The sequence below is a fragment of the Daktulosphaira vitifoliae genome, unplaced genomic scaffold, assembly GCF_025091365.1.
Source record: "Daktulosphaira vitifoliae isolate Bord-2020 unplaced genomic scaffold, ASM2509136v1 Scaffold_2, whole genome shotgun sequence".
Classification (NCBI taxonomy): Eukaryota; Metazoa; Arthropoda; class Insecta; order Hemiptera; family Phylloxeridae; genus Daktulosphaira; species Daktulosphaira vitifoliae.
The window spans coordinates 35,775,707-35,788,802 of record NW_026099573.1 but is presented as its reverse complement, the minus strand read 5'-3'; the positions used below and the strand labels follow the sequence as shown (position 1 = coordinate 35,788,802).

At 29.6% G+C, this 13,096-nt stretch overlaps 2 protein-coding genes across 2 annotated transcripts in view; both read right to left on the bottom strand.

Moving 5' to 3' along the window:
- Positions 1-4,025: 4,025 nt before the first annotated feature.
- LOC126898203 (SCAN domain-containing protein 3-like) lies at positions 4,026-5,651 on the bottom strand. Its single transcript, XM_050672144.1, has one exon. The coding sequence runs from the start codon at positions 5,649-5,651 to the stop codon at positions 4,026-4,028; it is 1,626 nt and encodes a 541-aa protein (XP_050528101.1).
- A 2,485-nt stretch (positions 5,652-8,136) lies between these two features.
- LOC126899798 (acylcarnitine hydrolase) overlaps positions 8,137-13,096 on the bottom strand; it is a 23,976-nt gene continuing 19,016 nt past the window's right edge. Inside the window, exons 2-3 of the mRNA XM_050675010.1 lie at positions 10,841-10,950; positions 8,137-10,558 (exon numbers count right to left, since the gene is read on the bottom strand). Of these exons, the coding sequence (XP_050530967.1) occupies positions 9,206-10,558; positions 10,841-10,950 (1,463 nt within the window). The 3' untranslated portion in view covers positions 8,137-9,205. The remainder of the gene's footprint in view (positions 10,559-10,840; positions 10,951-13,096) is intronic.

The window sequence follows — 13,096 nt, the reverse complement described above, 5'->3', positions numbered from 1 at the left end:
TAAAAAAACTAAAAAATATTAAAAATATTAAACTCAAAAGCCACAAAAAAATTAATGAAAAGTCGCGGATACGTATTTCGGAAACAATGTTACCATTATCAACGCTAAACACATACTGACACCCCGACTAGAAAAAACTCCCTTATATACCCCTAGTGACCTTATCACCTAGTGACGTTATCACTAAGTAATATTATCACATTTTGCCAGTTTACACAAGTTTAATAATGAATTTTTCAGTGGGCCAAGATCCCAATTAATTAAATTGTTTTTATTTTTAAACATTTCTATTGCTTCTCTGATATTAAGTTCTTTGTAATTATTTACGTTTTTAATTAGTTTTATGGTTTTAATAGAGTGATTATGTGTCAATAAATGTTCAGCCACTGGAGATTTCTCAATTTCTTGATTTTTAATATTTCTTAAGTGCTCTTTAAACCTGACCCCTATATTTCTTTTTGTTTGTCCTACGTAACATTTATTTGTTCGGAATATTAATTATATATTCCGATGAATATTAATTAATATTCCGATGAATAAAATAGATTATGATAAAGAATTGGTGGTTATAAAAGAAATAGCTAAATTTAATGGGTATAACGAAAACATAATTTTGAAATTAGTCCGAAAACAAAAGTGGAAAAAAGAAAGGAGGGCAGCTAGTACACTCTCCAGCGAGGGGGAACAAAAAGTAATTAGATCACCAATTTTATTTTATCCGGGCATCTCAAATGGATTAACTAAAATATTTAAGAATTTTGGTATTACTTTGGTAACATCTAAGAGTAATAATTTAAGAGATTTATTAGGTAACCCTAAAGATAAGGTAGATGAAGGGGGGAAATCAGGCATTTATAAAATACAATGTGAAAGTTGTAATAAATGTTACGTAGGACAAACAAAAAGAAATATAGGGGTCAGGTTTAAAGAGCACTTAAGAAATATTAAAAATCAAGAAATTGAGAAATCTCCAGTGGCTGAACATTTATTGACACATAATCACTCTATTAAAACCATAAAACTAATTAAAAACGTAAATAATTACAAAGAACTTAATATCAGAGAAGCAATAGAAATGTTTAAAAATAAAAACAATTTAATTAATTGGGATCTTGGCCCACTGAAAAATTCATTATTAAACTTGTGTAAACTGGCAAAATGTGATAATATTACTTAGTGATAACGTCACTAGGTGATAAGGTCACTAGGGGTATATAAGGGAGTTTTTTCTAGTCGGGGTGTCAGTATGTGTTTAGCGTTGATAATGGTAACATTGTTTCCGAAATACGTATCCGCGACTTTTCATTAATTTTTTTGTGGCTTTTGAGTTTAATATTTTTAATATTTTTTAGTTTTTTTAAATTAATAATATTTTTAATATAGTTTTAATTTTACTTAATATATATTTGTTTGATTTTTTTTAAATGATTTTTTGTATTTTAGTGAACTTTTCTGAGTTTTTATATTCACTTATATTATAATAGTTTGTTTCATAATGCTGTATACTTTTTCGCATTTATATAAAATTGTTTTTTATTCTTGTATCTTACTTTACACCCATGTAAATTGTTATTGGACTAACGTCCGTTAAAAAATAAAAAATAAAAATAAAAAATAATGTCACCTCTATAGATGACCAAAGAATCCTGTCTTTGAGAAATAGAGAAAGTTGGACAAAAATAAATCTAGAAAAACAGAAACACAAGAAGAACATTACAATATTTTTTCTAAAGAATTAGACAACCTCTTTGACATTTCTCATATCGAAGCTCTGAATATGATGAGTATTGAAGAAGACAAACAGTTTTTATTGTCACAACTTAAAAAAGGCCGCCCAGGGGCATGCTTGGTATTGATATGAAGTTAACAGGTATTGAAAAACGTAAAATTACTCGACAAGAAGAAGAAGATGATCGAAAGAAAAAAGAGAAGTTAGAAATAAATATTACACAATAATTTCAGTACATTATAAGTAAGCAGTTTTTATATACCGAAGTATTTTATTATTTAGCCGAAACTCAATATTATAGCAGATCTAGCTCGGAGGACAAAGATACTGATATAGAGGAAAACGTTGAAGAAATGAGTCAATTACTTGGGCCTTCAAAAGAAGTAAATGCACTAGAAGATATATGTTGTTTTGTAGTTGAATGTTATATTAAAATGTGGTTTTCAGCTGCGAACATTATAACAGCTCCTATAAATGATTTAATGTTATTAAAAAAGTTATTTAACTATAGTAATAATAAACTAGGAGAAGTAGCTATAAAATTATAAACCATTTATGGTATTTAAATGATAAGTGTGCTGTGTTTTCTTTATTTGATGATCGACTTGACATTAATACTAAGCAGCGAATGGCAAAAAAAATATTAAAAGGTTATGAACAGAGCACGAATAAAGAGCCAGAAGAAAATGAAGATTCAAATAAAAAATTAATTTTAAAATATGAAGATTTATCAGATTTTCTAGAAAAAGATCTTTTTTTGTTTCTCAGCAACAATTCATGGAAATTATTCGAGTGATTTAAATTAAAATTCAAGTTTTTATATGAAGATCCTACCACATGGGAAATAAATAATGAATACAATAACGCCAAAGAAATATTATCCTCCATAAAAATAGTAAACGACAGAATTCAACAACAAATTTACAAGGGATGAAAATCAAAAGCAATTTATATTACAAGTATGAAATTATATAATAATACTGCTAAATTTTTAATTTTAAATTACTATATATGTATTATAACCTTTACTTTGGACTATTTTAGGTGGTTCAACAATATCGCCAACTGTATCCCAGTTGTAGCCAAGAAATTTTGAATAAAAAATATTCAAATTGGGAAAACTATTATTGTGATAAACAGAGCTTCGATATGAGAAATGTCAAAGAGGTTGTCTAATTCTTTAGAAAAAATATTGTAATGTTCTTCTTGTGTTTCTGTTTTTCTAGATTTATTTTTGTCCAACTTTCTCTATTTGTCATACAATATTTTTAATTTAATAACACAGTCTGAAGAATACGGTGTAGGAATACGCGCTTTTCTCCAAAATATTGAACACTCATCTATTACAATTATTATTTTATTGTGTTTGTTGTTTTTTTTTATTTAATATAACTAAGAAAATTTGTTCGTTTATAAACAAAAAAGCATACATGCAAAAAAATTTAAAAAAAACACGTTTTCGTAGTTGTTTTAAATTTTTTTTTGGAAAGGATTCAAAAAAAACTCAAATAAAGTTTTTTATAGAAGATATCACGGTGATTAATATTACTTCTGTACAATTTCTGCGTACAATTAAAATTTAAGACACTGGAAAAGTATAACTGAAAACTATGTAATTTTTTAAAAAAAATTAAGTGAAACTAATTTTTTTTAATTTTACGAAAAATATTAATTTTACAAAAAAATAATGTATAACCTTATTTTTTGTTCACATTTAGTTCTATAAAAATTGTTCTTTGTGTTTTTGGCGAAACTTCAAAAATAAAGAGCATACACTCAAAAAAAGATAATCCACCCCATTTTTGAAGAACTTCAACCCCTTTGAGGTACGTGAAGGGGTTGACTTATTGTACTCAAATTTTACCAGTTTCATTTTTTCAGTGAACCTAACGAAATTTTGAGCCCATGACTCTGAATTTATGAAGTCGAAGAATAAGAACCACCCTAATATATATAATAAATATATATTTTTATATTTATTCATCAGTATATTATAACATTATTAATTAAAGTAAAAACTCTTATTTTTAGTTATTAATGGTTTTATATTACACCACTTAACAAAAAAAATTTACTTTACTATACAAAAAGATTCACTTGACTACGAAAAAAAAAATTATAAAATATAAAAATTATACCTATCAATGACTGCCCTGAGCCTGATGAATAGCTGCTAATGTAGCGATGTCTGGTTCGATATTGGTCAAAGCTAAGCGTAGATCACCTTTGTTGCAAATGTCCAACCGATTTCTTTGTTTCGTTAAAAGCTGAACAACAACGCTGAATCCTTTTTCAACTAGATACGTTGACGGGAAAGAGAGAAGCAACAATTTAACTTGTTACCATAGTTGTGGATAAGTGTCTTTAAGCATGACACAGACAAGCTCGTAACCGACCTGCTTAAAAACAAGTTGTGCCTCATAGTCGTATTTAAGATCGTTAACTCCATTTGTAAATGAAGTTCGAGATCTTTCACAGATTCAAACGAAAATTGATCTAAAATCAAATTACAGATTTGTAACTCAAGTAGGTCTTGAAATATTGAATTCATGTCTTTTTCGAGCTGCAAAATATGATCACTGAAAATTTGAATTTTATCTTCTGGAATTACACCATTTGCGTCTGAACATGACTTGAGATTTGGAAACTGACTCAGTTCTTGACGATTCATGTTTGTTCTGTAAAGATCAAACTTAAAAATTAATGAGGAAATTATTCTTTTGGCTTTGATAAAATTCATCTTATTCCCTTGAAGCTTCAAATTGACTTCATTCATTTTTTCAAAAATATCTGTGAGGTACCCAATCTCAATTTTTCGTTTCAAATTGTCTTTTAAGACAGGATCAATTTTATCGAGAAATTCAATGATAGAGTCAAATAATGCGAAAAAACGACACAAACATTTTCCTTTAGAAAGCCACCTTACTGCAATATACAAAAGTAATCTTTCAAAATCTTCATCATTATCATGACAAAGTTCTCGAAACATGCGGTCATTGAGTGAACTTACTTTAATCTTATTTACAGCTTTTATGGCGAATTGAAGGGTTTCGTGCAGAACATCGCTTAAGTATTTAGCAGCTAAATGTTGGCGATGTATAACACAATGAACACAAATAATACCTGGGACGGCTTTTTTTAGGTGGGCTATAAACCCAACATGACGACCGGTCATTGAAGGAGCGCAGTCCGTTGCGCATGCAATAATATTTGTCAAGGGGACATTTTTTCTGGTAAAATATTCCTCCACCGCTTGAAAAATCGACGACCCTTTGGTATCAATGATCAAACTTGTAGCAAACAATACTTTCTCGACGATTTCTTTACATTCATTAATAAACCTCACGTAAGCTAGTAATATAGCTTTATTATCTGACACAGTTGATTCGTCAATCTGTAGTGAAAAATTATTTTCTCTTAAATAATTTATAAGTTTGTTTTCAATGTCATCTGCCATTTCATCAATTTTTTTGGAGACAGTGTCATTGCTCAAAGAAATTGACTTAATCACCTTATTGCTAGTACCCTCTCCTTGCATAGTATCGATTATTTCCTTGAGAGCCGGTAAAATAAGAGTTTCGCCGATTGAATGTTTATTGTTTTTTGCTATCAATAAAGACACCTTGTACGAAGCGACAAGTCCTGTATCAAGACCAGATGTTTGTTTTTTAAATAAACTATTCACAGTAGATCGTTTTTCAATTTTTGCTTCAAGAGCCTGAAAAAACGAAAGTGGTTTCTCTAGTTTATCGGAATGAATTTTTGATAAATGATCTTTCAATCTTGATGGCTTCATTGCCTCATTAGAAAATGTTTTTTCACACATAAGGCAAAACGGTAACTGTACATTAAGTGGTGACGCGATAAAACCAAACTTTAGGTACTCTACTAAATACTGACGACACTTCTTTTTTGCACTCATTATAAAAATATTTATATTTAAAATTACTTAGCTAAAATTAAATCTGTTAATTATAAAATATATACTAGTGACGTCGCAATATCAATCACGCACTGCTAGGAACACTATATAATAGTGACTATTAATAATAATACTATATAAAGACTATTGAATAGTCCTTATTATGATTGAAAATTTAAAAATAAATCTATTTGAAACAAGACGTTCCCCATACGTAAAATCCGATTAGATAACATGCCTATGCCGTTATATAGCGTACGCAATTACAACGATTTTGATTTCACGTTCAATTATTTGTAGTGTTGTTATATAATATTAATAAATTGTATTATTTTTAATCTCCGAGTTTGAAAAAGCTTACCACCCCCTCAGCGCCCTCTTCAAAACTATCAACCCCCAGAGAGACCGAAATGCCCCCAAAGGAGCGGTACCGCCCCCGTTAAGAACCACTGGTCTAGGTTTTACCAAGTTCTTTCAGATTTTCCTGTGTTGTTCTTTGCACAAATTCTTGGGTAGCGCTTTGAGCGATTGCTCAGTGAGTCCAACCACTGGTTCTGGTACAACATAGGTCTTCTCTGCTCCTTTCCTCGCTAGAAAGTCAGCATTTACATTTCCAGTGACACCGTTGTGTCCTGGTACCCACGCTAGTGTAATTTTGTTGAACCTCGATAGTGATTCTAAAGTTTCCTTGCATTCGAGGATCAGCTTTGAATTCACCTGATCATTATAGAGTGCGTTCAAAGCCGCTTGACTGTCATTTAAGATAGTTATATTCCTATTTTTGTATACTAGCAGGTTCTGAGCCCCTACCAGTATCGCCATCACCTCTGCTTGGAAAACAGAGGCNTTCAAAGCCGCTTGACTGTCATTTAAGATAGTTATATTCCTATTTTTGTATACTAGCAGGTTCTGAGCCCCTACCAGTATCGCAATCACCTCTGCTTGGAAAACAGAGGCTGTTGTGCCCAATGATATACTGACATTTATTCGTGGCTTTAAACCCCAAATTCCAGCACCTACCTTTCCTGATTTTTTGGATCCATCTATATATATCACAAATCCTCCTTTTTCAGTCAGGTGGTTAATATTCCATTCTCTACGTGTAGTGAATTCCACTTTGTAAGGAATGTTTTTCTTAAGAACCGGTTTAATATAGTCCAAGAGGTATTCGAAAAAGCCCTGGTCTATCTCTTTTATTATTTTACCATGTTATGCTGTGTCACTCTCCAGAGTCCACATACCTAAGTTGTTATTCAAACTGATTATAATTTTTATCATTAAAACTGTTATAAAATTGTATTTTTTTTTCTTTTAGGTCGGGAAAATAAAATAATCACAAGATTGAAATGAATATTTTTAACTTTTTTACAATAGGATAATTAGAAATAATTATTTTGATGTAATCGGCACACTACTCTTTCCGGAAATTAATCATTAATGAGAATATGGTACATCACTGAGCTTGTTAATATTTAAATGTTCGAAAAATACTGTTAACTATTGAATAGTAAACTAATTAAGTTACAAAAAATATTATGTAACTTTTAAAATATAGCTTGTTATTTTATGCAATAAAAATGCATAACTTGAAGTAAAAACTAATAACCTATAGTAAACAAATAACCTGTATTGTAAAACATTTTTAATGTGCGTCACTTGATTAAAAATGTAATTTAAATTTACACTTTTTTATTTACAAAACCACCAACTGTTTAAGCATTTATTTTAAGTTTTTTGTTATAAAAATTTAAGTAAACTAATCTTATAAACTGCATTCCTTTTTTTTTATTTAATATTATTATGAGCTAAACTCAGTCATATTTTAAATATTACCACATTTTAAAAGACAGTACATCGAGCAAAAAAATATCACAAGTTTATCGTCTTGCTATTAAAATACTAAAACTCATTACATCTATTTTTAGCTTTATTTTTCTTATCTGTGTAATTTTTGATCATTATCATTTTTGATAATCAACTGCTCAATACAAAACGACAATAGTACCCAATTTAGTATATCAATAGCTAGCCGTCGTATTAATTTGATCGTGTTTATATTATTAAAAAATATTCGTAATTTAATGACATTTTTAATATGTGTGCCTAATTTTTAAGTAAATTGTTCAAAATGTCGTCCAACAACTTCGATACAAATTTCTAATCGTTGCTGTAATGATTCCTAAAATCGAATTATTTCCGATATAAGACTGATAAAACTTATAACAAAAATACTTTTTTAATACTATTCATAAATATATTTGATATTTTGTTGTTAGTAAAACATTTGTCCCGAGTTTTAATAACACTATGAAACTTGGGGTAAATATTAAAATAAAACAAAAAAGGATTATAATGTTTAAAAAATTATTTAACATATTTATTTTCTTAAAAAATAAAATAAAACTTAAATTTTTATCATTATTTAATATTATACATATTAAATATAAGATATATTTTTAATAAAATACATATTAACATTTTTTCTGTCCCAAGTCATCCTATTTGAAGTTAGTAATTATTATTTGATCTGGAGATCAACTATTTTAATTTTCTTGAGAAAATATTTTAAAAAATGACCTAGGAGATAATTTACATTAAATTACTATTTAATTGGCATACTATCTATTTAAATAACTTATTTTATAGGAACTTAATTTATACAGAATGTTTATAATTACAATTTACTCACAAAATTAAGCAAAAAAAAAAATAATAAATTGAGTTGATTAACTAATTTATTAATTAGTTATTTATGTTAAATAATCTATTAGACATAATTGTTGAATTAATTTAATTGTTCATAATTTTTATTTTATTTTACTTGAAGATTCTTAAAAATTCATTGTGAAAACAATTAATTTAATTTAATTTAGACAGCATATCTAATTAAAACTTTTTTTTAACGAAAGTTTTTAATCAAAATACATTTAGTTTTTCCGTAAAAAAAATCATAATATTAGTTCTTATCAGACTTCTGTGCTGTGGAGGTGTTATCGTAAACAGCTATAATAGAAAACAAATATTACTCTTATTTTTAAGCTTTATGTGGTGTGGATACAATGTAAATTTTGTAAAAAATATAAGGCTGTTAATTTGAAATTAAATAATCAGTTATACACGGTATAAAGAAACAAGAAGATTTCTCAACAAATGGCAGCACGTTTGATTTCTAGTCATGTCAGACTTGCTTTCTTGAACTTAATAAGTGCCAATGTAAATTCAAATTATTTTTCCTTCTGGCTATTCTTTGATATAAGTCTCTAAGTTAGTTGAAGCTATAATACTGCTATCTATTATAATACAATTAAAATAGTACATGTGGATATCCTAAATAAACTAATATTAATAACTATAGCATCTTTCATATTTAAATTACAAAATCTGGTAGAACTATGATTAAAATATTCTGTTATTTTAGATGTAACACAATATAATATTTGATTGACATATTTAAAAGTTAACAAATAACCCCGTTGTGTACTAATTGCGAAAGTAATTTAAATTTCATTGATACTGATATATCAGTGAGTTTATAAACTATTAAATTTTGCCTACTACCATGAAGCGCTTATGTGTATTAGGTCTATAGGAAATGAATACAATAACAATGGAACAAATATCAAAAAAACTAATGAAAGTGATGAAATACTGGCACCATCGGTTGTAACATTTTGGCAACACTGCATTGCGACATTTAAGACTTTTGGATAGTAATCAGCCCAAAAATTGTATTCCTGATCAGGAAAAGACAAGTTAAGATTTTTGTCAAGCACCATTACTTTTGGACTAATACCTTTAAATTCTTCCCACTTTACAGTGAATCCCTTAAACGTTGGATTTGAAAATCTTGCAAAATTTGTCCACATATTCATCATATTTTCAGACATACGCCTATCAGCCGACGACCAATCAATATTTTGTAGATTAGTCCAAAACGGCATACCCCATACAAATGGCAATTCCATCATATGCGCCGCGTCTATCCATTCCGGTACTACTAGCACTTTGGTTGTTCGCAACTTGTATTCAAATCGGTACATATAAGTAGGACTTCGCTTGGAAGTGAAAATGGCCATACGAAATGCAGTCGAACCGTACTTCTTGTTTGTTGCCAGTTTTACATAATTTCCTCGCAAATTTTCAGGATCATTTGCTTGATAACCATATCGAAAAATGACGGTTTCTAAAACAAAATCTACATTCAGAGTACAGTTTTCTTCACTAGCTATCATTGGTGCTAGTTGCCCTCCCGGTAATTGTTCTTCATCAACCATTTCTCGAATAAGGTTCTCAAATCTATCTCGAGTAACACCTATTGATTCAACTGCATCCACTTTATCATAGAGCTCGTACGCCTCTTCCATATGGTTAAAACCTATCATGTGGGCCGCTGGGTTAAGTCCGTCGGCAGCCATGAGAATACCTGGTTCATCCGGTAAAAAAGGATCCCGTGATCCGTTGGCGAGTGCCACTGCATCAACGACAGGACCCCAATGAGTCAACATACCTCCCTGTTTATACAATTCTTCGGCAACAATATTCTTTAAGCAACCGGTCAACGTATTTCTAAAACATGTAACATTGTCAGCCAACATTTCTAACACAGTCTCGGTGTCAAAAGTAGTAATGGCAATTCTTTGTAGTACATTTCCTCCCATGCTAATGGCTCGCTGAAACTTGCCTCGAGATAGTGGTGACAAAGTATGTAGTCCTACACAAACAGCTCCAGAACCTTGACCAAATATTGTTACATTTTGTGACGATCCGCCAAAACTATCGATATTTTGGTTCACCCAATCTAGGGCAGCTACTTGATCTAAAAGACCCCAATTTCCAGAAGCCTCAGATGAGCTGTCAGAATAAAAACCGAATATATTTAATCGATACGCCGTTGTTACTACGATTACCTAATTAAAAGGAAATACTTGTAAATAAATAATAAAAATCATAAAAAAATATAATGATATTATAATATAATATAATATAATAAATAAAAAAATTATGTTAACATTTTTAAGTAAAATGTTAACATAATTTTTTCAATAAAAGGTTATTTGTTTTACAAAAAATAAAAATGAATAGTTGAACTATTTTAAATAAATGAATAGTTACTTCATTAGAATCCTTCAGGATTAATTTTTATTACTACTAAATAAATGCTTTTATATTATTATTACTGGTAAGCATACTTTTTGTTTGGCAGCCAATACTGAAGCATCCCACAAAGATGGTGATCCAGAATGGAAATCTCCAGGATGAAACCAAACCATCACTGGAAACTTTTCATCCGGTATAGCTCCTGTTCGTAAATTATAAATTAATATAACAAAACAAAAACGACTGATAAAACAATTGTAGCAAAAAATATTCCAAAAAGATTTTATGGTCAATGATTTTATACATTATACAAAGTAAACCTGTATTTAAACTCCCCATCGGAACTGTTAATTGGATGGGAAGCAAAAGCACCGGGCTACTTGGTAGCAGGTAGCGCATTAGCTAGAGACATTTTTCCCCGTTCAGAAGTACCCGGTAGTACTCCGTTTTTTTACAGGTGTCCGGGTCTATTACTGGGAGCACTCTCTATCAAACGCATCGAAGGTGTTTCATTTAGATTTTGCGCTAAATGGATCGGACCAGTGAGGTTATGGATGTCCCTAAAGATAGGGGTATTTTTAAACCAAACTAAGAACCCTTTAAAAATACACTGCTCTCAGATTAAACCAGTAAAAAGAAGAAACCACCCTGATAGGTTAAAATATGGTAATTTTATTCAAGATGGCAAGAACCAAAATCACGCACCAGCATAGCACGATGAAGGAGGAAGTAGTGAGATGGCCTGCTAACAACATTTGTCACCGCCAGTTCTGACCTCCCAAAACAGTGGTCCGAAAGCCATCGATCTGATAAAGACGGCGTTAAGGAAGATAAGGGGCTGTAGTAATAGCTCAAAGATTTATACGTCCTATGTAGATGAGAGAAACACGGTACCGCGTCAAATAAATTTATTACTTTGGTAACAATACTTTTTTACGCCTAAACTTAATCTATACAGAATTTTTATAAAAACTCCTCAATGTATACGAAAAAGACATCTTGGTTACAATTAAGTGTAAAATATACTTTTTAAGAATAATTTAAAATAAAATTAATTCAGCAACCAGGGAATAATGTCAGCGATATCAGTTGGCTAAGGCAAGCACAGAATAAGCGACCAGTAAGCAGTTTATTGGCAATTTAATAAAATCAAAGAAAAAGATATAAATAACGTCGAATATCAGTAACATTGCATAAAATTTTTTTTGATAAATCCATACTTACACCAATTTTGATATACGTTTTATGATTTAATAACATAAACAACTTGTAAGCTAAACTCCTACAAACCAGTTTAACTTTACAAGTCCCCGAGGAGGGTCCACCATGAGGCAAATACAGAGCACCATGGATTCTATACCTTATTCTAGGAGAAAAAGTTATAAATAAAAGTTATAATTTAATACAACAATTATTAAAATTTATTAAATGTTATAAATTGTCATGAACAGACAAAAAAAAAATTAAATTAAATGGTAAATAAAATAATATATCAAAATACAATAAATAAATTTTTTTACCCAAGCATAATAAGAAGAAAAAAAACCCAGCACAGGGGGGTCGCGGCACAGTGGTGACGTGACATAGTTGGATCAAGTATAATGATATCTGATAGTGATTAAAATCACTACCAAAAAAAACTCTTCGATGCAATTCTTTAGATAGTGTTTAATTTTAAAAAATTGGTGTTTTATTCCAAAAGCTACTTGATCTGCTGGTTCCTTATTAATATCTCGATTAAGATAAAGTATGTCGAATGAAAAAGGGTTTATTAAAAAATATTATTTCTCATAAAAAAATTGTGTGGATCCATAAACTTTTCAATAAGTTATAGCATTATAAAGTTAAATATAATATAAATAATAAAATCGAGAATTTTCACACGAAAATAGCATTCAGTAGCCATTTTCGCCGTGAAGACAAGTCCAGAGGTCAAATTTTTTTTTTCAAATTAAAGTATATTACATTAGCTTTAATTTAAGATATATATAAAAGTGTCAGACCTTCCGGAACATTTTCAAAAGTTATGTTGAAAAAGTAAATTTGTTGTGAAAATATACCAAATGATAGGTAAAGACATCAAGCATCTATAAAAAAAAAAATTATATTGATATGTTCATTTTTGAAAAAGTTACTGCAGTTTTTAGTAAAAAAAATTGAATACATTTCGAAAATTAGATATTTTTAAATTTGTAATTTTTTTGGTGATTTCCCCCATTTACGGGGAACGAGGGAAATTTTTTCAATTTTGAAGGGTAATGTCTTCGACTAGATACGATTTGTGATCTTTTGACGTATCGTTGAAAGAAATCCGTTCGGTGAGAGCTGAGAAAAAGTGGTAACAGACA

Excerpts from the sequence above, each read along its gene's own strand:
- LOC126898203 (XM_050672144.1), bottom strand. The coding sequence starts at position 5,651 with ATGAGTGCAAAAAAGAAGTGTCGTCAGTATTTAGTAGAGTACCTAAAG.